The following is a 26,593-nucleotide window of genomic DNA, read 5'->3' as shown; positions in this document are numbered from 1 at the left end:
TCCATCCAGATGCAGGAGCGGCCCTGGGTGTCTGAGGCAGAAGGCCACACTTCCAGGTCACAGAGCCTTGGTGGACAGGGACGTCTGATGGGGCAGAACTTCCTAGTGCAGTGGGCCTGCTCTGGGTCTAGTGGCTTCCGCGTGCAGGTGGCCCTGACAGTAGGTCACCTGAGGTGGCTGTGATGAAGTTGGGGCCCCTGGACAGCACCCTTGGGGGGACTGAAGACTGGCCGTGTGCCAGGCTCACTGGTGATGGTGGTTAAACTCTGTGAAGAAATGGCCCTCTCGAGCCTGTCTCTGTCAGCTTGGGGGGTGAGAGCCTCTATCTGAGCACACATCGCAGACTTTCCTAGGGTTCCTGTTGGATGGGGACAAAGTAAACAGAGGAGAACCTCAGAAGTAAGGAAAGGTCTTACTGTGTAGGGCAGGGGACTGCAAATTTTTTTTCTGTAAAGGGCCAGATAGTAATTATTTTAAGCTTTGTGGACTACACAGCCTGTTTCAACTACACAGCCTCCCCGTGGCACAGAAGCCCCACACCTGGACTGGATGAGTAGGCCTGGCTGTGTTCCAGTAAAATTTAAATTACGAAAAGCCATGGTGGTGAGATTTGGCCTTCAGGCCTAAGCTGCTGATCCCTGGAATAGGGGAAGGAGGAGAGATGTTGCCGCAAGACCCCAAACCTAACCCCTCTTCTGCCATGCCCAGATCCGTGACCTTGGGCAAGCTATTTATATCTGAGCCTGTTTCCTCAGTAAAAAGGGGTTGGCTGTATTTCCCTCTTAGAGTAGTGATAATGTGTGCAAAACTCCTAGCACACCACGTGGCACAGAGTGGATGGCAGTAAAACAAGGCTTTTCATCCCAGTGCGGACAGTTCTTGGGGAGGCTGGCTGTAAGCTGTCTCATGCTCTGTTGCTCTCATGGTCTCTGATGGTTATCTTTTGCCTCATTTGTTGGACCCGACTCAGAGTGAACTAAGTGTCTCTCACTCCATCTGTATTCTAAAAGGAGGTCTTTCCAAACTCACTGACATGTTATTTCAAACTGTCTGGCAGCATCCAGAGCTGTGTGGAGCCCCCTGGCAATTTCACTGCACCAGAACACTGCCTACCCTAAAATTTTAGAATTACAATGGAATCCAAAACAGATGTACCAAATCTGGGGAGGGCTAGAGCAACATTAATTTGTTCCTTGGGAATGCCCTGCATAAGCACATTTTCGAGCAGATATTTGTGATAAGAGCTAGGCAATAAAAGATCCCAGTGTGTTCTAAACACTGCAATTTTGGCAATTTGTGTCAAAGAAAATTTGGAAGGCATGGGTAACTGAATCAGAACTGACTCAATTTATGTCTCAACTTCTCACTAAAATGTCTGTGTTTGGAAGATGTCACTGATCTGAGATGTGAGAATTTGGGTGGAAAATAATTAGTGTTCAGTTGGGTGGAACTCTTAGCTATGACACTGAACAGTACTTAGTCATGTAGAATATGAACTGGGGCCAAGCTGTGCTTGGGTCTCTGTCAGGGCAAGTTCTTCACACGGATGAGCAGGAGCTGCACAAAGCCTGCCGTCCTGTGCACTGCGAGGCCCAGGAATAGAGGTGGGGCAGTTACGAACGCTGTTTATAAATATCTATAAACCAGAGCAAGAGGAAGACAGTGCTCTCTTCCTATCAAAACTTGTGTCCTTGATCAGTAAGAAAGCTGGGCAGGGATGATGAGAGCTGGGTGGAGCTGGCTTCAAAGCTCTCATGAAGATTACTGTTGGATTGAAGTAGTTTTTAATACATTCTGGATATTCATCCTTCATCAGGTATATGATTTGCAAATATTTTCTCCCAGTCTATAGATTTTCTTTTCACTTTCTTAATTATGTCTCTTGTTGTACAGGTTTTTAACTTTTATCAAGTCTCATTTATGTATTTTTTTCTTTTATTGCTTTGGTATCATGTTTAAGAATTAATTGCCAAATCCAAGGTTGTGAGTATTTATCTTTGTGTTTTCTTCTAGGAGCTTTATGTTTTGGCCCTTAGACTTAGATCATTAATTTACTTGGAGTTAGTTTTTGTGTATAGTGGGAGGTAGGGTCCAAATTCATCCTTTTGCAGGTGGACTTCCGTAGGGGGGTTGTCATTGTCCCCCTTTCTAAACAAATGAGAAAACAATCAGGCCTCCACAGAGAGAAACGACGGCCCAGTGACTCCAGGCTGTCCGCTGTCGAAACCGGTCGGCGCCCCTCCTGTTGCTCTCGGCCTCCTCCCTAGGGCTGTGAGTGGCCAAGACGAAATCGAGCCCCAGCTCGGGGGAGGGGAGACGTCAGGCTGTCTGCAGGAGGGTGGCCGCACATGGCCTTTGCCACCAACGCAGAGTTTTTACGCAAGGCTGTGAGCCCTTGTTGCAGAGAGTCCGGGGGAGTGAGCGCAGTGCTGGCCTGCTGCCCCTGTTGCCGGTGTTTCTGAACAGCCTTCCACTCCTGTGGAGCCAGGATCTGCACATGCAGCCCCGCCGGGGGGTGGTGTGCTGGGGTGGTGGGGAGGATGGCTGTGGGGGAGGAAGGGGGGCCTTCCGAAGGTGCTAATTGGCCAAAATGGGCCAATTCCATGGAAGCTGTTAATCCCTGAGACGCCCAACAGGATTTAAATCTTAGGAAATCAGATTTAAATCCACTCAATAGCTGTTTGCTTCTGGGAAAATTATTTAACCCTTCTAAACCTCACTTCTTCATGGAAGGGTCCGGGCTGAGGGGTGGGAGCAGAGCCCGCCCCCCGCAGACGCGGTGTGGGTGGCGAGCGCCCAGTGAGGTGATGCACTGCTGCGCTGACAGGTGTTCCCGCATGGTACTTGGTGCTGAGGGGCCTTCAGGGGCCACGGGAGACAGGACTGGGTTGAGACAGCCTCCCCAGGTCCAGGGCGGAAGGTCACCAATCGCTAGTAATTCTGCTTAATGGAAAGTGCTTCAGAGTACACGGCTGGACCTTCCAGAGGGTGACCCATGTAGACGTGTCTGCAGTATTGGGAGGTCGTGTGAAATGTGAAATGTAGCCTTTCAAAGGGTGTATTTGCAGAGCAGAACTGGGCTGGCCTTCGAAGCCGGGCCGTAGCTGAGACACCTGTGGACCAGGCATTGGATGCGCCGGACAAGCTTTGCTGGAAGAACAGCTGCTGCCCAAGGGTCAGATCCTCAGAGTGTTACTTGTGGGCAAATAACCAGGCTGTGCACTCGCGCTGCTGAGAGCACGCAGCAGCTGGAGTCCGACCTCCATGCACAGCTGGAATTAAAACTCGCAGGCGTCTGCTGGCAGAGAGGAGCTGGCGTGTGGATGTTGGATGGCAGACCCTTTAGGTTAGTCCCTTGTCTGGCCCTGCTTCCTCTGCTGTCTCCTCGGGTGGAGGGAGGTGGTAATGGACCAGCCACAGCTCTGATTGGCTGGGGACATGGTCTCACTGCTTAGTACAGACTGTCTGATAAGAGAGAGTTGTATTTTATTTATCTTGAGTTTCCATAAAACTTAAAGATATGGACAAGGACCATATGGGAACCAGCAGGTAGACCCGTAAGAACATGTAACATGCACGTGTGTTAGAGCGAACAGGACAGAAGCAGCAGAGGAGTGCTTTCGTCAGTCACGTTTGCAAAGCCCGATAGCTTCCTTCTGACCACCAGCTGTTGCTTGGACCTTCCTTGGACATCTCAGCTTTGATGACCCTTCCCCTGTGTGATGCCACCTGACCCCTTGACTCTGCATTCACGGCCCTGTCTGGGTTCTCACCTCTGTGCCGTGTGTCAGCCCCACTCCCACCTGCTTTCCCATGGCACCAAACCTCTAGTGGTTTCCTGGGAGAGGCACAGCTTCACATCTCTCTCCTTTTCTGTGCTTTCCTCTCTGCCTGGAAAGCCCTCCTCCGTGTCTGTGTCTGTAGCACTGGTCATGGTACCTGTTTCCTCTTTGCTGTGAACTGAACAGTGTCACAGTTCTCCTTGGTACTTGGTACCTAGCAGATGAGTGCTCCGGGAGCACACAGAACACGTGCGCTAGCAGATCTCCAGGTGGGTTTCCCTAGTCCCTCACCTCCTTGGCGCTTGGTTTGGTTCACAGAAGGACAGGATCCTGTCTAGCTCACCTGTATGAACTACCCACTGTGGACAGTATAAGTTCTCAACTAATTTTTATCATTTTGGAAAAAAAAAAAAACCTTCAAGGCAACCAGGCTAGTGCCTGGAGTAAGGTGAAGACCTGATACATGTTGAACAATGATGAAGAAAAGCCAGCCTGTGAAGGAGGAGTCACAGAGGTCACCAAGTGATGCTCTCTTTTCTGGGCTAAGACGCCTCCCGGGAGCAGCAAGCAGGTGCTCTTCACGGCGGCTGCGCCACCATGTGTTGCAGATCTTCCAAATAAAGTGCTGAACTTCAAGGTCATATTTTCAGAAAAGGCAGCTTTTATATATAGGGTTTTGTGTTTAAGTATATTGACTGAGTTTCAAATTAGAAAAAAACCGCACAGTGGATTAATAGATAGTGCATTACACAATACTTAGTGTGAATGCTGCTGGGACACTGGCCTGAAAGTTAGGCTGAATCCTCTTTGTCACCTCTAATACATCACATCGTTGCGAAGCATATGACCGGAAAAGAGCTGTTTGTAGCACAGGGGAAAAAAATGACTGCTCTTGGAAAATCTGAAATTTCACACCCCTGAGGTGCGCTCCTAACACTCTTCGTGTGACAAACAAATCTGACTGAGATCCTTCTTGACCGTGTGTAATTGTGACCTGCCGGGTTAGCTGACCTACTTTTCATCTGATTCTGCAAAACCACTTGTTTAGAACGTGGTCTGTACCAGACAAGAAGCACATATCTGCACGAGTCCAGCTGTGCTCCTGGGACATGCTTTGAAATAAGGATAAATGTTCGGTTTATGAAGAGGAAGACAAATGTAGTTCAGCAAAATAGAACTTACACATCATCTGTAACTCCACTGCTTACTAGTAACTCACATTTTCTTGCCAGATTATTGTCTTATGAACCGGAGAAGGAGGCAGCTTCCGTTTACGCTGAGCTCCGAGGCCCGCGAGCACGGCTGCTGCACCATGGTGTGGACGCCGCGGCAGGCTTATGCTTGGCGTCAGCCCGTGGGACTGAGTCTAAAGGGGGCGCGGCAGTCGGCGCGTGAGGTCTGCTACCGAAGTCCTTCCCAGAGCCCTGAGGGCCCGGGGAGAAGCGGTTTTCTGGGTCATCCGGGGGTCCTTTAAGTCAGGAAATGGAAGTAGGTTTAGTCACGAGAAGGACACAGTGAGGGAAATGTGAGGGAAAGTGGTTTACCTTCGGAGGAAGTCCCCAAGGTCCGGATGGCAGGTGGTGGGGGGAGTTGAGGGGGAGGAGGTGACCTAAGTGCTTGTCTCAGCGGAGCCGCAGGGCGGCCTCGGCCTCCTTCCCAGCAGGCCTGGTGCGGCTGTGACTCATTCGTCCAGAATTTCATGGAAAAGTGTGGCCAGGTCTCCAGCCCTTTCATGGTTTGCAGGGTGGTCTAGGGAGGAGAGTCGCAGGCATGCCCTCCAAGAAGGGAGAAGGTGAAGCGATGACCACGGAGAGCGTGAGCCACAGGCTGCACACCGATGGTGGAGAGGAGGAGCATCTCTGGGATTCTTTTAAACGAAGGGAAAAGCCGGCCACAGTGATACTCAGAAAAGAAAGGCAAGCAGACGTAAATGGACCAGGTATCAGACTCAGATTGTCAGGAGTGACAACTGGGAAGTAACTGTTTTGAGAGGAGGTGAGAACATTGTAAAGGAGTCACCAGCTCATTTCAGCTCAGCCTCCAAGGCTGACGAGCCGCCCCTCAGATGCCCCTGCGCACGTCTGACAGGTGATAGGTGACAAGCTTCACTTGGGATTGGCAGCAACGAAAGGTTCCATCCTTACCAGTTTTGCAAAATTATCTTGAGGCAGCAGCAAACAGCACAGAACTGAAAAAGCCTTTTGTCCCCCTTCGTTCCAGAGATGAAGTGTGGTTTGTGGGAAAGAGGCCGTGGGGGCAGCAAGCACGTTTCTTTTCCTGGGGCGGGAGGTGGCAGCTCCCCTTCCATGCGGGGCTGGTGGAGGAGGGCAGCGGCTTCGTGTGGACGGAGGGCCGAGAAGGGGGCTGGCTTCGTGCTCGCTGGGCCTCAGCGGTCTCACCACGGACGGGACTGGTGGGCGCTCCCGGGGCCCTCGGAGGGCCCAGCAGGGGTGCCGCCACGTTTCATGGAGAGCCACGTGACAGGGCGATCGCTGTGCCTCCTGGACGGCCTCTAGTTGAAGCCGCATCTAAGGCAGCTTACCGCGTAATCCAGGTGTGTGAGGTCAGGGTTTTGTGGAAATCCGCGCTAACCCCAGGGGATCTGGCCCCGATCCATGGCTGACCTTGCTGACCATTTCTGGGAGGCAGATGGAGGTCTGAGGTCCGTTTGTGGGGTTTGCTCTAAAATGTGACATTTATTTGCACCTGGATGTGGAAACCACCTTCGTGCGGCTGTCACTTGCTCTCAGCCCAGAGCCTTCTCTTCACTGAGGCCTCTAGTGGGATCAGCTGCTGGGTTTCCCATCCCATGGTGAGTGTGATTCCTGCCACAGCCAAGTGAGAGGAGACGTTTCTTCCAGGACGTTAAGATGCAGACCAGGAGGGTCACACCCTCCCCTAAGCCTGAGTGTCTTTTATTTGAGAGGACTTCCGTTCCATTTCCACTGGGAACGAGGTGTCCTCTTCCTGCGGACACGTTGGGTTGTGCTCGTCTAGGAGCTCCTGGACGGGCGTATTTACAGCCCTCAGCGCCTCAGCTGAGATGGATGGCGGCACCCGGGCTTCAGTGGTTTTTAATTCACTGAGTCTGATGATCCTGTAGCAATCGGGAAGATCTGATAAAGTGTATTGCCTCCCTCTCCCTCCAAACCCTCGGGGAGAAAGTTAGAAATCATACCAGTCTTTAAAAAGGCTGCAGACAACCCTTTCTGATGGCCTCTGAGTGCCTGCTGAGTCAGCGCCCTGCCGGCCTGTCCCAGCAGCCAGCCCCTGGGCGTGAGCCGCTGCAGGGCCGCGGTGCATGGCGGAGGTGTCCCCTGCTGCCAGGTGGCGGGTGCATGCCCTGCAGGCCTCTTCCAGCTCCGAGAGGCCTCGAGGCTGTGGAGCCAAGGCAGCAGTGAGGGTTCACTTCCTGCAGCTGCTGCTCCAGGTGCACAGACGAGCTGGTGGAAGACGACGGAAATTCATCCTTGGATCTGGAGGCTGAAGTTCAGAAAGCAGGCATCAGTGGGGCCTCGCTCCCTCAGAGGCTGCAGGGACGATCCTTCTCAGCCTCTCCCAGCTGCTGCTGGTCGCCGGCACGGTCCTGTGGCTGCAGCACTGTGGCCTCTGCCTCCTGCTTCCTCCGGACTTCACCTCTCTGTGTCTGCCTCCAAGTCTCCCTCTTCTTAGAAGGACCCCATCTTTGGATCAGGGCTCGTTCTGATGCAGTGGGACCTCATCTTCACTTGATTATCTCTGTAGAGATCCTATTTCCCAGTACGGCCACGGTCTGAGGTTCTGGGTGTTGTGAGTGTGGGAGAACAGCACTCAGCCTGGCACACAGTGCTCCCCAGCCGAGCGAGGGGCCGGCAGGCTCAGCGCTTCCAGCCGAGAGTCGCCCCCACGGCCACAGGGGTGGTGGCGGGGAGGACGCTGCCTTCCTGTCCTCGCCCGAGGCACAAAACGTGTTTTGGTGCTAACATCGCGTGGGTGAATTATGTAACGTGTGTTGAGAGCTTACCACGCCTGCCGCTTTGGTTGTCAAACGTGGAGGGCGCAGCGGGGCATGAAACACAGTCCTTGGCCTGAGTGGGTTTTCACCATTTCCCCTAATGATCTTCCTTCCGCAGAACAGGGGCACCAGCAGGGACGGAGCTGTCCTTTGACGGTTCCCCAGTTACATTTGTGGTTTGGTCACCCGTGGCCAGAAAAAAAGAAATCCTCATTAATAATTTTTTAAAAATATTCATCGTGAATGCACACACACTTGGGGACTGGTGGGCTCCAGGCCCACTTTCCGTTGCTGTTTTTCAACCGTTCCCCGGTCCCTTCTGGGCTGCGAATGTCCCTCGGAGGGAAGTGGGAAAGTGGTGCCGTCCGCGACCACAGACGTCCACGCGCCGCCTGCCGGATCTTTCGAAGAGTCTTTTGAGAAGTTAAAGCGATGTTTTGTTCATTATGATCAAGAGTTTCTCTGTTTGAGTGCAGACCACCCACCGTGATTCATACTGAGGTTACTCAGGAAAAAAAGAAGCAAGATGGAAAAAAGCAATTCACTGCTGCCGATGAGCGCGTGTGGGGAGCCGCACGGCAGGAGCGCCGTGGCTTTGCCGTGACTCACTGCTGACTCACCGCCTTCATTCTCGTCTTGCTGCTTAAATTATGTTCTCAAAGGCCGGCTCCTTGGAGGCGTCAGGTCCACACTGCTGGCAGCGTTCACAGCCTGTGACATTTCAAGGTGAAGTGACAGAGCAATACTTAACACATGGTGAATTTGGAATAATCCGTTTGGATGACAGATCCCTTTCCTTTCAATACAGTAACAGTCTCATATTTCTCTGAGATGTTTTCTTCTTATTAACAATCAAGTGATGACCATATTATGGTCAGTGCAACTTGCAAATGGCTATGAAATTAAATGCTCGTCTTGTGACTGTTCCGATAGTAGTAAGTCTGGACCATTCTTGCTGCTACAGAGGAAACAAGGCGAGATGGAAAGTGAGCCGTCAGCATCTCACCCCTCTTTCTGCTTAGGACAGGTGCTCCAGAGGCCAGGATCCCAGGCTGAGCTTTCCCATGGGCGCCATGACTGCATGTCCCCTATTTTCTGGGACAGTCATAATTTCAGATATTCTGTTGTTATTTTCATCATTCAGTTTTGGTCTTCTGGGAGAGTTAACAGTGTGACCTGTGTCCTTAGCTGCACACAGTAGCCCTGTTTGGTGCTCTGATGAATTCAGGAGTCAACCTTCCCCCAGCATCTAAATCCAGAGTCCAGTGGTCCACACGGCCCAAGGCTGCAGGCACTGGCCAGCAGCGTTAGCATTCACACAGAGAAGAAGCTGGCCAGGGTCCCACGTCCCCTTGTCCACTTGGAGAAAAGGAGAGGTTGCAGAGCATGGCTGAGCCTCTCATTGTCCTGTAACCTGGGCTTCCAGGGCATGCAGCATCAGGGAATTCTGACCAGCCGGATGGGCAGCCCACCTCCTCTGTGGATGGGCAGAGGTTGGCCTGATATAGGTGGTAGGGGAAGCCCCAAGGGGCAGGAAGGAAGCAGACCGAAGGAGAAGGAGTTCGCTGGGGGGTCGAGGAGGAGAAGGACACCTATGCTGAGGAAGTGACGTGAGTTCCATCATGGAGCCATGACATTGTGCGTTAGAGAATGAAGGTGGCCAGGATGCGGGCTATTGTTTCAGTTTGCTGGGGCTGCCATACCGAGAATCTCAGACTGGAGACTTAAACAATGAACCTTTTCACTCCCAGTCTGGAGCCTGGAAGTTCAAGATCAATGTTTCGGCAGGGGTGGTTCCTTCCAAGGGCCGTGAAGGAGTGTCTGTTCCATGCGCCTTTTTTTTTTAGCTTCCAGTGGTTTCCTGACATCTCTGATGACCCTTCGCTTATCGGTGTATCGCCCCGATTTCTGCCTCCTTCACATCCTCTTTCCTCCGTGCTTACCTGTCTCTGTGTCCAGATTTGCCTTTTGTAAGGACACCTGTCCTGTTGGATTGGGATCCAACCTAATGACCTCATTTAAACTTTGTTAGCTGCGTGAAGACCCTGTCTCCAAATGAGGTCACGTTCTGAGGTACTGGGAGTGAGGGTGCCAACACACCATTTTGGGGGGTTACAGCTCAGCCTGCAGCAGGAGTATAAGAAAAGTTCGGGATGTCCCAGGAAAGACTGGAGGTACGGCTTTATATTCTGCGCTAAGTTCAGAGTTTGTAGTGAAGGTCTGGAAACCAAGGAAAGCTTTTAAGCAGAAGGATGGCGCGATTGCATCGGTGTTTTAGGGAACAGCCCTGTCGTTGCAGATTGAGCCAGAGCAGGGAGAGGAGATGGCAGCTGCTTAACGTAGAGCCCAGGTGCGGAGCATCCAGATGTGGCAACAGCTGTGGGAGAAGGGGGAGCAAATTTTGAGGTTTGAAAAGGGGATTGATAGAGCCTGGTACCCGTCAGGTAAAGAAGTACAGGAAGACTGAGCTTCTGAGAAGAAGTCCTGCTGGCAGACAGCCCTCGGACGCAGCCCGCAGAGGCATCTCTCCCTGGGTCCCGGGGCTCCTGGGCTCCCCTGCAGATCTGGGGCTCGCCGGCCTCCACGGCCAGGGGAACCCATTCCATAAGACAAGCCTCTCTCTGTGCTCGCGTCCTGCTGGTTCTGTTTCTCTGCCCTGGTCAGTACGCACATCATCCTGATTGGTCTTAAATGTTGTTCTATTTTCTCAACCCAAAACGAGGCCATTAATTTAAAGGATTGGATTAAAAGGAAAGATGTTAAGCAGTATGTTTAAAAAAGAAAAAGGGTTAAAAATACGTTTTGTGTGTTAGGACATTTTGGCACCAACCAGTGACACTCGTCCCGTCTTTTCCTTCCTGCAGCTCGGAGCCACTCCCATGGCTGATGCCCGGGACCCGGGTGGGGGGCCGAGCCACTGATGAATTCTCGAGCTGAAAACGGGATGAAGGGCTCACGTCGCCCGCTCTGCCCACCAGGGGCGGATCTGGTGCAGCATCTGTGTCCCTGTCGTCTTTGGCCTGTGACTGTCACGAGAAGAGGCGGGCCAGAAAGCAGCACGTCAGTCATTGAGCATTTCCAAGAAAAAGGCCTCAAAATGAAGAGGAGTGGCAGGTGTATCAGCTGGAAAGAGGGTATGGTTAGCGCTTGAGGTGCAGTGGGGCCTGCCTGGGGAGACACACGAGCCACAGCGCAGTGTGCGCCCAGCGCAGTGAGAATCCTGCTGGATGTGGGTGTGGCCGTCGGAAGGCGCTGAGGGTGAGAAGGAACAGCGTGCCACCTCCGCGGCCTTGAAACCTGCTTGTCCTCAGCACAGAGCATCGCAGGCCCAGGGAAGGCCCAAGCGGGCTGCTTCCTCTCTGCCCAGGGGCTCGGGTACCTGCACCAGCTTCACTGGTCCAGGGAAAGATCAGAGCTCTTGGCACCTTCATTCGGAGCATCTTTCAAGTAGCTAAGGGTAATGATGATTCATTCATTTATTTTCTTAAAATTCTGGATAGTTTTGGAAAGGCCAGGAAAACCTACCACAATGTTCGCAGTCACGCAGTTGATGGAGAGGCACACGCAGCGGCGCGCCGTGGAAGGCTGCCCCCGCGCAGCCTTGCACGCACGGCTCGGGTGCTGTTTATGGCTGCTCATTATTTCTTCTTTCTGCTCATGTGAATTTTCTTCAGTGAAATGTGTTAATTTGTAATAAGGAAAATGTATAATCTCAAAGATTAAAAAGAAGCTTAAATTGTTGACAGAACCTTGAGGCGTGTCTGTTTCAGCAATCTTGGCGTGAGAGGTTCATCTAAGACAGAAAGTCGTGTGCAGACGTGTGGACAGCTGCCCGTGGGCCCGGAGCCCGGGAGAAGCATTTGCCTTACTGTTTTGCCTGGTGAATTGGCCAGTCCGAGAGGAGTCAGACGGACAGGCGATTGTGAACAGGGGGGAGAGGAGGCGCCCGCGGTGGACTAGGCACGTCGCCGGCTGAGTCCGCAGGTGTCGACGTGGAGGGCGTTGTCAAGACGTCCTTCACGTCTGTCGCAGCCACAGAGTGGAGTGCCTCCCCTATAAACATACCTTGGTTTTACTTGAGAAATAAGTGATTTAACCAAATATCTCTTTAATAGGATGTTATAAAGTGATCTGGGTAGAGATGAAAGTGTATGACTCGCTGTTTTCAGGGGGGTGGTGTGTCAACCTCTGAGGAGGGCGGATGTCCCCCGGTGCCGCGCCCTGTCCTTTCTCTCCTGTTCTGCTCTGCCCAACCCTCCTCTCGACATCGGGCCTCCTTTTCGTCATGAACAGAGGGGGACTTGGGTTAAACAGCGTGTGGGCTGAGAAAGCTCTGGAATCCTTATGCTTGAGGCACAAAGTGTGAGTCTGGAGGGCTCAGAGTCATTGACCCGATGCCTGTGCACAGGTTGTTCTCTGGGTGTGTAACTGAAACGTCGTCTTCAGACTCCAGGAGGCAATTGCTTGTAATCTGAGGATGCAAACAGAAAACAGGCTTCTAACCAGGACATCATGAGAGCTGGTGGTGCATTTGAGTCTAGACACAATGGAAGCCTTTCACATGTCAGGGCCATCGAAATGTCACATAATTCTTGAAGCATAATGTGTGGCTTGTTAATCCCTGCGAAGGCCTTAGTGCTCTTTGTGTCCTGAAGAAGATGGAATTGGAGCGGAGTGACAGTGAGAAGGGCCGTTTGTCCACGGACACCCCCAGCCCCGGCCCCTGCACTTGCCCTGCACCCCGGAGCCCGCCGGCCACAAACGCCCCCGCACAGCGCGGCTCCAGGGCAGCTGGGGACCGGGAAAGTGGCCCGGTGTCCTCCAGGGGTTCCAGAGGTCTTCCACCAGGTTTACAGCCAGAGACGGGAAGGAGCCTTGAATGAGTCACTGCGTAACCACTATAGCAGTGTTTTCATGATTAATGCATGAAACGCTCTTACAGATCAATAGGAAAAAGGCGGCTCGGTGAGCCCGCTTCTCCAGAAAAATGGTGGAAGAGCCCACGGCTCTGCCCTGGCCGCGGAGCCGGGCCCCCGGGTTAGCCGCGGGCTGCTGGTGGTGCTGGTCTGAAGTGGTGGTGACTGTCAAACTTCAGACACGTTTTCACTGAAGATTTTCTATCCTATTTTATTCGGATTTGTATCTGTCACTAAAGGTGTTTAGCCCGATACCAGCACACAACGTGTCCCCTGCGAGGGCACAGTCCCCTCGGAGGGGCAGTGATTTTCTACCTCAGGCTTTGTTGTTTGTTTCAGGTCTCAGCTGAGGAGAAGGTGAAAGCTACCGTTTCCTTCCTCTTGTGGCGAAGTGTTGGGCGCATCCTGCGACTCGTGCAGACGCTTTAATGTAGCAATTTCCTGTGTCTTAAAGGTAAGCTTCAAAACTCATTGAATCATAAAAGTGTTGTAACTAGAGAGGACATTCCAGTCACTTGCTTTATGTTCAGAACTGAGCCTCAGAGAAGCTGTGAGACTCACACCACGAGTCTAAATCACCGTGGGAGCTCAGGCCTCCTGTCTCCCATCCTGTTCTCTGTCTGTGCTGTCACTAGACAGAGCCTCTCTTGGGAGGATCTGCTAGAAGGTTCCATCATCTTTGCTGATGTCGTTGGAAAGCAGAACTCATCTTTGGTAGAGGCAACGTGTCTAAGACTCTGCTGTTAACAAGACCAACTCTAGGAGGGAGCAGGAGGTGGTGGTGTTGTCTGAAAGGGAAAAACACAGAGCATGAGAGCTGTGAGTTTGTTTTCTTCAGGGTCTTCCTGAGAACTGTAGCCCAGAGACAGCCTCTGATGGGGTAGGCCACTGGCCATCGTTATACGTCTTGGTAAAAGGTTACTGCTGGTCCCAAAGAACAGATGCCTCAAGTGAATGATCTTGGTGCTTTTCTGTGTATGGGAAGATACAGGCATCTGGGGTCATTAACGTTCTTCCCAAGACATGCGCCCAGCTGTCTACGGGGTCTGCTAGTCCACAGCACAGAGCGCCCTGTCACCATCCTGACTTCCTCCATCTGAGGCCCAGCGCACTGTCGGCTGGCGGCTGCGGCAGGTTCACCCTCGCAGGACGAGGTGCTGAGCAGAGCTCTCTGCCCCTCCTCGTTCACACTGTGTACGTCACGTGTGCTAAGATGCTGTTAGGGACCCCCACAACTCAGGTGTTGAAACCTGACCCCCTGTGTGCTGGTGTTAGGAGGTGAATCCTGTGAGGTCATAAAGGTGGGGCCCTCATGATGGGATTAGTGCCCTTATGAAAGGAGCCACGGGGAGCTCCCCAGCCCTGTCAGCCACTGGAGGCCATGGCAAGAAGACAGCGTCTGCTGCTCAGAGAGGCCTTGGCCAGAACTGGCCCCCCAGCCCTGATCCCAGCTTCCGGCCTCCAGACCTGGGAGAAGTGAATTCCTGTTGTTGATGAGACAGGCATCCCGGTACTAGAGCAGCCCGAATGGACTGAGACAGGGATGAACAATTAGGAAATAAACGCCATTTAAATCTACGTGAAAGCGAGTCCCCAGGCTAGCAGTGTTGGAGGAGTGTTGTGTGAGCTAAGTCTCCTGCAGCGCAGGTCGTGTTGGCTGGTCTGTCTGAAGTAGAGACGCCTCGTCCAGGCTTCAGCCTGAGAAGTGAGCTTCCTGCACTGGGGTTGCTCAGCATTAACACGCGTCCCCGGGAGTGAGTGAGTGTCACTGCTGCTTCACTCTGGCTGGGAGATGTAAGTCGTGTACCCCCAGACGCTGTGTCACCGGAAGTCACTTTAGGTGACACCCCAACAAGTATGTTCTATTTAAATACCCCTGTATTTATTTCATATGTATTAGAATGTATTGCAAAACACATATTTATTTTAAAAAAACTGCAACCCAAAATACGCAGTTAAACTGAACAAGAAAACAAACAGTCCAATTTTAAAAATGGGCAAAGATCTCAATAATCACCTCAGCAAAGAAGATCTACAGATGGCAAATAAGCAGATGAAAAAGAATGCTCTGAATCATCTGTCATTAGAGGATTACAGATCAAAACAGCAGCGAGGCACTGCAGCACACCTGTTAGAATGGGCAGGCTTGAGAACGCCGACGACGCCAGGTGCTGGCAAGGACGCGGAGCAGCAGGAACCCCCAGTTACTGCCTGTGGGAAGGCAGACGGTGCAGCCACGTTGGCGGCTTCTTCTAAGACTAAATGTAGCCCTGTGACCAGCAAGCATGCTCCTTGGTACTTACTCCAAGGAGCTGAAAGCTTGTGTCCACAAGAAGATCTGCACATGGATGTTCAAAGCGGCTTTATTCATCGTCTCCAAAAACTGGAAACAACCAAGATGTCTTTCAGTGGGTGAGTAGATAGGTAAATTGTGATTCATCCATACAATGGAGTATTACTTGGCAACAAAAAGAAATGAACTAGCAAGAAAGACATGGAGGAATCTTAAATGCACTTTGCTAACTGAAAGCGCTGATCTGAAAGAATGCGTCCGTGTGAGTCTGACTCTGCTACAGTCTGGAAAAGGCAACATAGAGACAGTAAAAAGGTCAGCCGATGCCAGGGTTCAGGAGTCGGGAGGGGCGAGCAGGTAGAAGAGAGGAATCTGAGGGCAGCAGAGCCCTTCTCTGTGATACATGGTGGGTACGTCAGAACCCACACAACTGCACAAAAATGAGCCTCAACGTACAGTATGAAATTTGGTTAATACTAATGTTGCAATATTGTAATGCAACACACTAACGCAAGGTGTTACTAAAATAAGAAACTGTGTATGGGAGGAGGGTATATGGAAACTTCCTGCACTAGCTGATCAATTTTTCTGAAAATGTGAAACTGTAAAAAAATAAAAAAACTGGTAATTAAAAAAAAGACCCTCAGAGTCGCTGCTCAGTAAAGAAATGTTGTCTCTTGTTATTATGAGGGGCCGGTGTGAGCCAAGCACAGCGTGAGCCCTGGAGGTCAGGCCGGCATCAGAAACAGCGATCTGCGCGGCCCGTGGGCTGCAGGTGGCCTAGTCCGCCGCCAGGTGGCGCTCCTCCCCTCCCCCACTCTCTTTCCTGTCGTCTTCATCTCCTTCTGTTCCCGCCTCTTCCTGCTTCCCTCTCTGTGTGCACCGTCATCCCTGGGTCTAGCCACAGGGCGATAGATCCCAGCCTTGCTGTTTCTGGCGCGGCCGCACCTTGGCCGGAGCGGGGCAGAGAGCCCAGGTGCGCTGGCCTGGGGATTAACCTTTGGGGTCTCAGCCCTGGACGGTGATGGGCCAGGGCACGGAGTAATCAGGCCAGCCTGCTCCCAGGGGAGGCGGCCGACCCGGGACCCCCACCCCACCCCAGGGCCCCTCCTCCGCCTGCATCTGCTCCGGCCTGGGGTTCCTCTCCCTGCTCCTCCCTGTAGTCCAGTCTGGCGCCCCCCACCCAGAGAGTGTCCAGACTGCAGCTCGCTCGCTGGGACACCCCGCTCCCCCCTCCCCCCCAGTGCCCAGCCCTGGATGGGCCACACCCCTGCTGGTCCTTGCTGCCTCCTACAAATCTCCCCACCAGGGGAGAGGGATTGAAACATTGAAAACCAGACAAGGCATTAACACAGTGAAGGTTCTCTGTCCCTATTACTAGGATAATATGAACATTTTACTCAGAGTTTTGATGTTTTGCCTGTTCCTCCATTAGTATTTTTAGGGCCGAATCTGCTATTTTATATAGTTTTAAGAGAGTGAACACTATCTCCATCAGTTAGTAAGTAGCCCTGGGCATAGAGTCTAAAATCTGCATTCTGTTCTCAACACCATTCTAGCTTTCTAGTAGCTACAGTCCCCATGTTCCTCAGTTTCTCTGCTAACTTTACTAGTTGCAGGGGTGAAAGAGGCTGTTAGAGAGGGCGGTGTGGTGCCTGGTATGCAGTGAGCGTGCAGTGAACCGTAAGACAGGTGACAGACAGACGGATAGGCAGCTGGGTAGATGGGTAGGTGGGACGACAGCCCCTTCCATGGTTGCACCAGAACTTGTGTGTGATCTTTCCTTCTTTCCTCTGGTGACAAACTGGATCCTCCCGCTGTCCCGCTCCGCCACCGCTGCTGGGCGTGCCCGGCATCCTCACGGAGCCTCCCTCTCCTTATCCAAGACGCTGTCCCCTCACACATCACTTTCTTCCTCGTTTGAACAGTGTCCGAATAACATCATCCCTTCCTTCAGATCAGCTGGTCACGCTTTCTGAAGCCGTGCGCTCAGTGGCACCCCAGCTTAGCCCTCACCCCAGTCAGCTCCTGGCTTGTCCTCACATCCTCCCTGCCATGTGGGTCTCTGCCCATTTTCCTGGTGACTGAGTGCTTCTTGAGAGAGTCATGAGACAAGGCTGATTGGTGTTACTACAGTTCTAGCTTTAGCCATAGTAATCATTTTATCTCTCTACTTACTATAAATTATTATTATTTCCATCATCATACTCAATTTTCTTAGGTGCCAAACTCAGTCAGTGAATTCCTGGAGCGACTCCAGGCAGTTTCAGCTTCTGGCAGATTTCAGAGTCTAGTTCAGGTTGGACTCTGAATTCAGACAACTCTGGAGTGAACTCACATTCACATCCCCAGATACTAGTTTCTTAAAAATGATACAAAAGGCATGAAACAATTGATAGTTTGGACTTCAAACAATAAAAACTTATACTATTCAAAGAACACTGTTTTCGAAGTAAAAGGCAAGCCACGTACCAGGAGAAAATGTTGCAAAACATATCTGGCGAAGAAATTGTATTTGGAATGTATAAATAACCATACAACTCAAAAACGAGATGACAAACAGTCCAGTTAAAAATGGGCAAAAGATCTGACAATACACGGATAGCAAACAAGCACACGTAAAGGTGCTCAGCAGCAGCGGTTATCAAGGAAAGGCTCGTCAAAGCCACGAGCCTCCGCTACACACCCACTGGAAAGCCTGCAGTTCAGAAGGCTGGCCATACCGAGTGGGGTGAGGAAGTGGACCACCTGGAATGCCACGCATGCAGGTCCATGCACGTGGGTTCCATATAAACTAGGGGAAAGGCGAAGATGCTGATGAACACTCTACTTGTATAAGTATCATCTTGAAGTTCCCAGGGTTTCCTGAACAGAACAGTGTACATAACTTTCAAATTAGTAAAGGGGAAAAAGTAGAATAAGAAAAAAATGTCAGTCCAAGAGAGGGCAAAAGAGAGAAGTGACCGTAGATGATTTGGGGCAAATTGAAAGCAAAAAATAAAACAACAGGCACAAATTGTTCACACTGTATTTAAAAAGTCAACTGCAGAAGGCAAGTACAAGAGTGTCCATTTAGAAAACAAAAGAAAAACAAAACAACTTGACAGAGCCCGAGTGCATCGATAGTGGCCTGGAGGAGTACTCTGTGGCAGAGGCTCGCAGTGAAATCCTGCCTAATGGAAGGTAAATGAGCTCCAGCTGCAGGCACCCGGTCTTTGAACCTCACAAACACAATATTGAGCAAAGAAGCAGGAAGCAGAAGAATTTGGAAGAACTTTAAGAAAAAGTTCCAAAGCTGGACCAACTGACAAATACTTCATTCATTTAAAGATGTCTGAATAGACTGTACAACCATAAAGGCAAGGTGATGACTGTTGTGGTATCAGGAGGGCAAGTGTCTCCAGGGGAGCGTTCGCATAAGGGGCTTCCAGGGTGTTGGTCCTGTTTTCTAGCTGTGCTCTGTGTGGTGGTTCTGGGGAGCATGTTTTATGCCCCTCGTTTTTATGTCTGATAGAGTTATCATCTGAAAAATGAAAAGGGAGAAATGAGCAGCTCTCCGTGGAACCCTCTGAGACATCTCGGATGAGTCTAGGAGACCCACCTACATGCAACTTACCAAGACCGAATCAAGAAGAAACGGCACTGAATAAACCAATAGAATAAGGAGATTGAAACAATAATCCCAAACCTCCCACTGAAGAAAAACCCAGGACTAGATGGTTTCACTGGTAAATTCTACCCAACATTTAAAGAAGAGTTAACACCAGTTAACCTCCTCAAACTCAAAAAATTGAAGAGTGGAAGCACTCCCAAACTTCAGTTCAGGAGGCCAGAATTACCCTGGTGCTGGAGCCAAATGAGGACAATACAAGAAACCTGCGGGCCGGTATCCCGGATGAACACCGGTGCGAACATTTTAAACAGGATACTAGCAGACTGAACACAACAGCACGCTAAAAGCATCGTACACTGTGATCAAGTGGAATTGATCTCTGGAAAGCAACAAAAGACAATAAATGTGATACACCATATTAACAGGATGAAAGACAGGAATTATATGATCGTTTCAATAGATGCAGAAAACGCATCTGACGTAATTCAACATCCTTTCGTGATAAAAACTCTCAGTAAATTGAGTATAGAAAGACGGCACGTCAACATAATAAAGCCATGTATGACAGAATGATCATTAACATCATATTCAGTGTTGAAATGTTCAAAGCTTTCCCAGTACGACCAGAAACAAGACGAGGGTGCCCACTCTCAGTCCTGTTCAGCATTACACTGGAAAGTCCTAGCCAGAGCAATCAGGCAAGAAAACAAAAAGTATCCAAATCAGAAGGGAAGAAGTAAAATTGCCTCTGCAGGTGATAAGATGCTATGTACCTTGTGTATGTGTGCACATATGGTGAGAAAAGAACCCTGTGAAACCACATGGCACACGGTGAGTCATCGGGACAGCTGTCTTTTATGGATAAGTGACAGTCTTGTCACTGATCATATCTGCTTCTTTGCTTGAGCTAAGAAACCTGGACTTTTATTATTCTTTTTATACCTACATAGGATTTTATTGGTTTATGTGCATCCTCACTTTTTCTGTTTTCCCCATCATCCTGATTTCCTCATCTCTTTGTTTTACCACGATAGAAATTGCTTCAAGTCCTTTTCAGAACAAAATAAGGTATACATTCAAAAACACATCATCGCCATCCAAATAGATTTGTAATGATTGAAGATTCTTATGCTCTGCCTCCAATCTATTTTCTCAGGCTTATCCATATAAGCCTTTAAACCCTAATATGCATATGGAGATAGCTGTGTTTTGTCTAAAATTACGTAGACTTCTGCTTTGATGCAACTAGGTGCATGGGATTAACAAGTAAGCAGATTTGTTTTGGGTCTTGGATTTACTTACAGGCTATGTAGCCTTAAGCAAATTACTTAACCCCTCTCAAACTTATCTGTAAAATAGTACCTTGCAGGAATGTTGTAAAAATTAGAAGCATTTTATGTAAAGCACTAAAATGTTCTTAGAAGTTAAAAAACAGCAAATGTTAGTAATCGCTGAATCCCATTTTGCCATTTACTGGCTGGCGTTGGAGGCTGGACAACCTGATCTTGTTCTTTTTATGTGATTATCTAGTTTTTCTTCCCTCCTCCCCAGAAATTGGATGTACGTTAAGCACCTGATATGACTCATAATTTTAGTTTTTTCCTTCTTTACTCTGTTGCCTCCATCTAGAAAGTCCTTTCTCAGCATCTCGGTTGGAATGCAACCATTTACTAAGTTTCAGTTAGAAGATCTTTCCTAGATGTTTCTCTAATAAGCTTGTCCTTCTGAGGGTTCTCTGTGGATTTTTAAAACCTGTCATATTTTGGCTAGTTTGTGTCTTGTCCATGGTTCCAAGTTTTCTGGGGGGACAGATTTTTTTGGTTAAGCTTTACATTCCCTTATGGCACCTTGCATGTACTTGGTGGTAATTACTCACTGCTCTTTAATTAATTTTTCTGAGGCTACGAAGATTACGTTAGACTACTTTCTTTCGGTTTACCTGACCTAACACTGCTGTCATTTTCCTGTTGGAATTCTGTGGCGGTTAGCGTGGGCAACAACAATAAAAGATCAACCCATTTGAAACTGTAAATTTTAATGTATCACATTCGATGACAGGAACATTCCTGACTTCTGGGTGTATCTTCCTCGGTCCAAGATCCATGTTTGGATAAATCCTAGGCTCCCAACCTTTTGCCACTACAGTTTGCGCATTTTTTCCAAGGCCTTCATAAACCGACACGGGAATATGGTGTTTTCCTGGAATTAGATGAGCACATATAAATACGTGAACACCCGGCACATACAGAACCATTGGATGGCTTTTTTTACCCGACCTCCACCTGGAAAGTTCCTTCTCACCATTTCTGCCCGTTAAAAGGGCACCTTTCCTACCTGTTTTCCCGATGGCCTTACCAGTTGGGTGACTTCGGCTGCCCCACAACCCAGGAGGCCCGCGCCACCAGGTGAACCCCGTCGGAGCCCCGCGCCACCAGGTGGCCCCCACGCCCAAGGCCCGCGCCGCCAGGTGACCCCGGCCCACTCGCCCTCCGACCGCACGCGGCCCGAACAGCGGAGCGCGCATGCGCACGGCGCCGCTACCCGCCCCCACCGCGCGCCCGCGCCCGCGCCCAACGCCCCTAACGCGGCCCGCCGGGCCATGGAACCCGCCGAAGTTGGCGCGGTTCGAGCTCTCCCGTTCGCTCGTTCGGGCGCTTTCCCCCCGTGAGGCCCGCGGGCGCTCGGCCGGGGCTCAGCGGCCGCCTGCCCCGGCCGCTCCGCCCGCCTCCGCCGCTCGGCCGGGCGCGCGCCGCGCCCCCGCGGCCGGTCCCCGCGCGTGCGCGCTCCGCCGAGTGTATGTGTGTGTGTGTGTGTGCGGCCGAGGGGTGGTCCGCCGCCGCCGCCGACGATGCCGCGGGGCCGCCCCCCGAAGCCCAAGGAGAGCAAGGCGCGCGGCGACACCGGTAAGCGGCCCCGGCCCATCCGGCCGCGCTGTGCCGCTCCGCGCGAATATAGTCCCCGGATGCGGCGCGGGGGGCGCCGGGAGCGGGTCGGGCCGGGGGCGGCGGAGCAGGCCGGGGTCGGGTCGTGGCTGGGGCCGGGGGCCGGGGGCCTGAGGCCGGGCCGGGGGCCGGAGGCTGGGCCCGGGAGGGCGCCCCGCCGTGCCCGCCGCCGCTGCCGCCACCGCCCGACTGGCGGCCGCAGGGCGCGGGCGGAATGATACCGGCGCGGCGCGGCCGGCCCCTCCGCCGGGCTGGGCCTACTTTCCTGGGCCGCGCGGGCGGGCGGCGGGGCCGGGGGCGAGGCGCGCGCCGCCGCCCTCCCTTCGCGTCGCACCCGTCCCTTCCCCTCCCCCGCCCGTCCCCTCCCGGCCTCCTCGCGTCTTCCTCCTCCTCCCTCGTCGCCCTCCGCTACCCCGCCCGCCCGCCGCCTCCTAGCCGGCGCTCGTCAGGAGGCCTTCCTGACGGGGAAGTCCGTCCCCGGGGAATGGCGGGCCTGGCTCCCAGGGCCTCTCGGGGGTGGGCGGCCGTGAGGCGGGCTGACGGCGGCCTCGGGCCGGCGCTTCCCGGGAGGGCGCCCCGCACCGCCCGGCCGAGCCTCCGCGGCGGGACCGGAGCCCGCGGGCCCCGAGCCCTGGGCCGGGCAGGGCGGTGCCGTGCGGGGCTCCGTGCCGGGAAGGGGCCCGCCGTCCGTGCTGTGGCCGCGGGGAGGATTCGCCCTCGCAGCGGGAGGAGGCCGGTCCGGAAGCCGCGGACGCGCGCGGGCGGAGAGGGCGGCCCGGGGCCCCGCGTCCCCGCGTCCCCTCACGAGGGCCGCCGCCGTCCCCGCACTGGCGGGTGCAGTTAAGAGGCGGGAACGGGGGAAATGCTGTGACGTAGCTCACTGCGGGGCACGCGGATCCCCGCGGGCGTCCACACTCGTGGGGCCTCTGCGGACGCGGAGAAGCGGCGGCTGCATGATAACACAGGTGTGCGGATTCGTGGGTGGTAGTAACTGCCCAGAACTTGGATGAGTGGCTCATGGTGTCTGGAAAGAGGTCTTAAAGGTCTCTCTCCCTGTCTTGGCCTTACTTTGTGCAGTGTTTATTAATATGACTTGTGCTAAAAATAAAGTAGTGCAGTGCCCCTCAGTTACTTGGAAAAAGGCTTGAGATAGAGAAAGAGTGTGAAGTTCGCATTGGAGTAGGCCGGGCTTCCCCATCTGCCCAGATGGCATCACTGTTCACCTGGTTTTTCAGGTCCTAGACTTAAGAACAATTATTTCTCTTATTTCCCAAGACATTTCATAATTAAGTTTTGTAGCTTCTACCTGCTCTTTCCATCTCTGGTGTCACCGCTGGCCCACCCATCATCTCTGACTGGTCTCTGCTTGTTTGGTTCTTCTGTAAATCCATCACCTGGCAGCCCCAGGCATCTCTTTAAAATGTAAATAAGATGGCCACTCCCTGGTTAAAACTGTTCAGTGGATCTCTCATCCCTTTAACTTAAAATCCCACTGCTGTAGGCTCTTATCTCCAGTCTGGCCTTTGCCTGCCCTTCCCGTCTCTTTCTTCGCTCGCACGCTCCGTCCTCTGTGGTCCTTGACGGTGCGACGCCTGTGCTGTTCCCTGTTCTGAGAATTCACGTCCTCCTGCTCACTCTGTAGGTCTCTGTGCTTCAGCTTCCCGAGAGAAGCCTCCTCAAACCTTTCTAAAAGTGACTTTTCCCTGCTTTACACCAGTCATTCTCTACCACAGTGGTTCTCAACGTGTGGTTTGTGGGCTCCGGGAGTTCCTGGAGACAGTTTTCAGGGGTCTGCAAGGTAAATATTTTCATAGTGATACTAATGGGCTCTTCCACTTCGTTGACACTTGCACTAGTCACACACCAGCAGTTGGGGTAAGACTGCTGACGCCTTAGCAGGCTGCGTGGTGGTGAGGGCCCCAACCTGTGTGAGGCTACATTGTCCTCATGCATTTCACTGAAAAACTACATATTGCAACAGAGAGGATGTAGAAGCAGACGTGAAGATACACCTGTCTGGTTGTGTTAAACCAGACATTAAAAAGATTTGTAAAAGTGAAAACTATTTTTTTGAGAATATTTTTTTCATGAAAATCTGTATGTTAACATGTAATAGATTTATTTTTCAGTGAGTGTTTCAAAAATTGCTCAGTTTTGATTTCTAATAGGGCAGTTGTCAGTTGATACAACTTATATAAAGTTTTAATGTCTTTGGGGTCCTCAGTGATACTGAATAATGTAAAGGGGTCCTCGGACCAAAAGGTTTGGGAACTGTTGCTCTGTCAGTTTACAATCTTAATGTTTTTCATAATCTGAAATTACTTTGCTTTTTTTCTGTGTCATCCATGATGAATTTTATTCCTAAGAAAAGCCTGGAATGTAGGGGGATTTTTGCAGATAGGGGAAATGAGGCTCAGAGAGGTTAAGTGGTTTGGAAGGTCCACCCAGCTAGTATGTGGCAGAGTGGATTTGAATCTACATTTGAGTCCAAAGTGTGCGTTGCATTGTTCTTCCTTGATAAATGTAAAGCCCTTCGTGTGGGTTGATTCACTACTCACAAGTATTTTAAAGCGCTTGTCATAGGTGGGTACTGTGCTGAGGGCTAGGGATGCAGAGTTAAAACAGCAGACGAGATCTCTGCCTTGGGTCTTCAGGACAGTGTGTGTTGTGTGATGGCAGGAACACTGTATGGCAGCAGAAGAGGGGCACTTGAAGTCTAGGTTTCCCAGAGAAAATGGTGTCAAAACTGAAACTCAAAGAAACGATTAAGAGCAGGCAAAACATTTCTTAAAGTAATAATTAGCTTCAGCACAAGAGTCAGGAAGTAAGCCTCATCTGTACACTGATGGAGGCAGTGTTTACTGACCAGTGGCTTTGTGCCTGGCACTATCCTGGGAATATAAAGATGAGTGAGAGAGGATTTTTTTTTTTTTTTAAATCATCATTCTTTTAGTTTACTCTCTATAGGCAGTAATGTGGCCTTGATGGAGACTGCATTTAGGGATCTTGTATGGCTTCCGCCTGTTTTTCCAGCAGAGTGGTGCAAACCTTCTCTCCCCAGCTGGGACCTTTAGTTGGCCTCCTGCTAAGTTTCTGTTGAAGGGATATTTGTAATACTTCATTGCCAGAGAGCTGAGACACACAGACCTTGAGCCAAATGAATAAACAAGTCCTTTCTTGCTCAAGTACTAGTTCAGGCCATTTTAGATTTTCTTGGATGAATTCAGGAACTCTACACCCTTGGCTCTGAGGGTAGCTGAGCTGAGTGTTCATCCAGTTTGCAGAGACCCTCGCTCAGTGGATGGCTGAGGCCTAGCTTGTGACTCCCAGTCCTACCTCACTGTCTCTGGCCTGTGAGCTGTGACCCATATTTTAATCTACCCCATGAAGGTCCATACATTAAAAGCACAGGTGCTGCACGTCTGCATTTGTTGGGAATTGGGACTGAGTCTCAGGGTGGACTGTGGTGCTTTCCCGCGACCCTCCAGCCTGCTTGTTGCCCTGGCACTGCTGCCGTGAACTGTGTGTTTGTGGCAATGAAAAACAGAATCCTGACAGCCAACAAATCAAGAAATGATTCTAGTGTGTATGTGTAGAAAATTAGTTTTTTGCATTGTCAAAGGAAGCATTATACTCAGCAGCACACTGCTGGGTCCTTCTCAGAAAAGCTCTGCTACATTCAGAACTTGAGCCAAGAATTCTGTGTTTCACTGGGAGGTGAGGCTATAGAAATGGAGGTCTTATTTGGTTATAATTTGAACTTACTGTAGTTTTGTTAAATTTAGGCAATGTATGTGTTGAGTCTGAATGTACATCTACCTGAGTTTGAAGCCTTTCTTTAGAAATAAAAAATTTGCAGGTAATAAAAGCAAATACTTGAAAGAGGGTTGATACACCTTTTAAAAATAATGAGAGAAGATGTAGTAACCCGAGGCATGAAAAGGCGGTCACATGGGACAGTCCTGCCAGGAAGGGTGCTGAGAGCACGTCCCGGGGAAGGTGACCTTGTTCCTGGGAAGCACTGGCCGTGAGGACCTGAGTGCCTGACCCCGTGAAGGACCAAGGGTTTATCTGTAACTCTGCTGCAGATGTATTTCATGTCATTTGTTGTGGCGCCAGGACCAGGGTTTTGTCTCACTGAAACCACTCGTGCTTTTTGACAGCTAGGGGCTCTCAGTTGAGTATATTTGGCAGTGTAAGAGCGTAAACAGGCTTAAGCATGCAATTGGTATAGGATGCTGCTGATCAGATCCAGGTTCATCTGCTGTTTTGCCCCAGGCGCGGTAGAGACTGGCTCTCATCTCAAACCCTGACCTTAGGAGGCGTGGACGCGTGCCTCATTAGAGCCTCGAAGCCAGAGCTGAACGTTGCTCCCGGTTCTGCCACTGGTTGCTCATGTGGTTCTGCCCAGGCAGGTGGCTTCCTGGGGTCTGGCTTCAGTGGCTGTGCAGCAGGGCTGTGGACTATGTGACTCACTTTTCCCCACAAGTCAGTTTTATTTCCTTTTTAATTTTATTCTTTTTGAGTAGGTAATACGTTAATCATGGTTCAAAATTTTTAAATGTGAAAGTTGAAACTAGTCTTCAAATTTTTCTCAAGGAGAGCAAAGCTGCCCCATTTCTGATCTTCATAAATCAGCTTTCATGTAATTTTGATAGTGAATCCAAGTTCTGGGTAGCAGGAAGGGTGAGGAGTTAGAGTGGTTTGCATTTTTAGAAATTAAGTCGAGGGGCTCTTTCATTACTGTGTTCAGCCTTTAGGTTAAAACACTTGCTGCTGAGTTCTCAAAACACACTTTTCAGCAGATTCTTTGCTTGCCCCTTCCTAACCTCTAAAACGGTTCTTCCCAAAGCACAGACTTTTCCAGAGGGAGTAGTTAGTGTATTAACTAATGTGGCCCCATCAGTCATTTTACTTGGGCCCGGGGAGTCAGAAAACATTTTCTTGTTAGTTTAGTGTGGAGATTCTGAATGTATGGTCTTTGAACAGAATGTGGATAGAGTTCAGGATAAATAGAACAAAAATTATACCTTTCCGTTAGTAGACCTGTTTT

The 26,593-nt window shown here is 51.0% G+C and overlaps 1 protein-coding gene and 1 long non-coding RNA gene across 7 annotated transcripts in view; one reads left to right on the top strand and one right to left on the bottom strand.

Moving 5' to 3' along the window:
- Window positions 1-3,469: 3,469 nt before the first annotated feature.
- LOC116660634 lies at window positions 3,470-16,189 on the bottom strand. The gene is made up of 2 exons (XR_004316215.1): window positions 14,821-16,189; window positions 3,470-13,480 (listed from the first exon to the last, which is right to left on the bottom strand). It is a non-coding gene; the product is annotated as an uncharacterized LOC116660634 (long non-coding RNA).
- Window positions 16,190-21,196: 5,007 nt separating this feature from the next.
- Window positions 21,197-26,593, top strand: part of ZNF236 (zinc finger protein 236) — an 80,081-nt gene continuing 74,684 nt past the window's right edge. For 3 of the 6 annotated variants that reach the window (XM_032470376.1, XM_032470375.1, XM_032470382.1), the window contains exon 1: window positions 21,197-21,501. In XM_032470376.1, the coding sequence (XP_032326267.1) occupies window positions 21,447-21,501 (55 nt within the window). In that variant the 5' untranslated portion in view covers window positions 21,197-21,446. Of the gene's footprint in view, window positions 21,502-22,369; window positions 22,506-26,593 lie in introns of those variants that run through there. The other 3 variants (XM_032470378.1, XM_032470377.1, XM_032470380.1) reach the window with 2 other exon arrangements.

Source organism: Camelus ferus, chromosome 30, assembly GCF_009834535.1.
Source record: "Camelus ferus isolate YT-003-E chromosome 30, BCGSAC_Cfer_1.0, whole genome shotgun sequence".
NCBI lineage: Eukaryota > Metazoa > Chordata > Mammalia > Artiodactyla > Camelidae > Camelus > Camelus ferus.
Note: the sequence above shows the minus strand (reverse complement) of the source record. Positions and strands in the feature narration are given on the sequence as shown.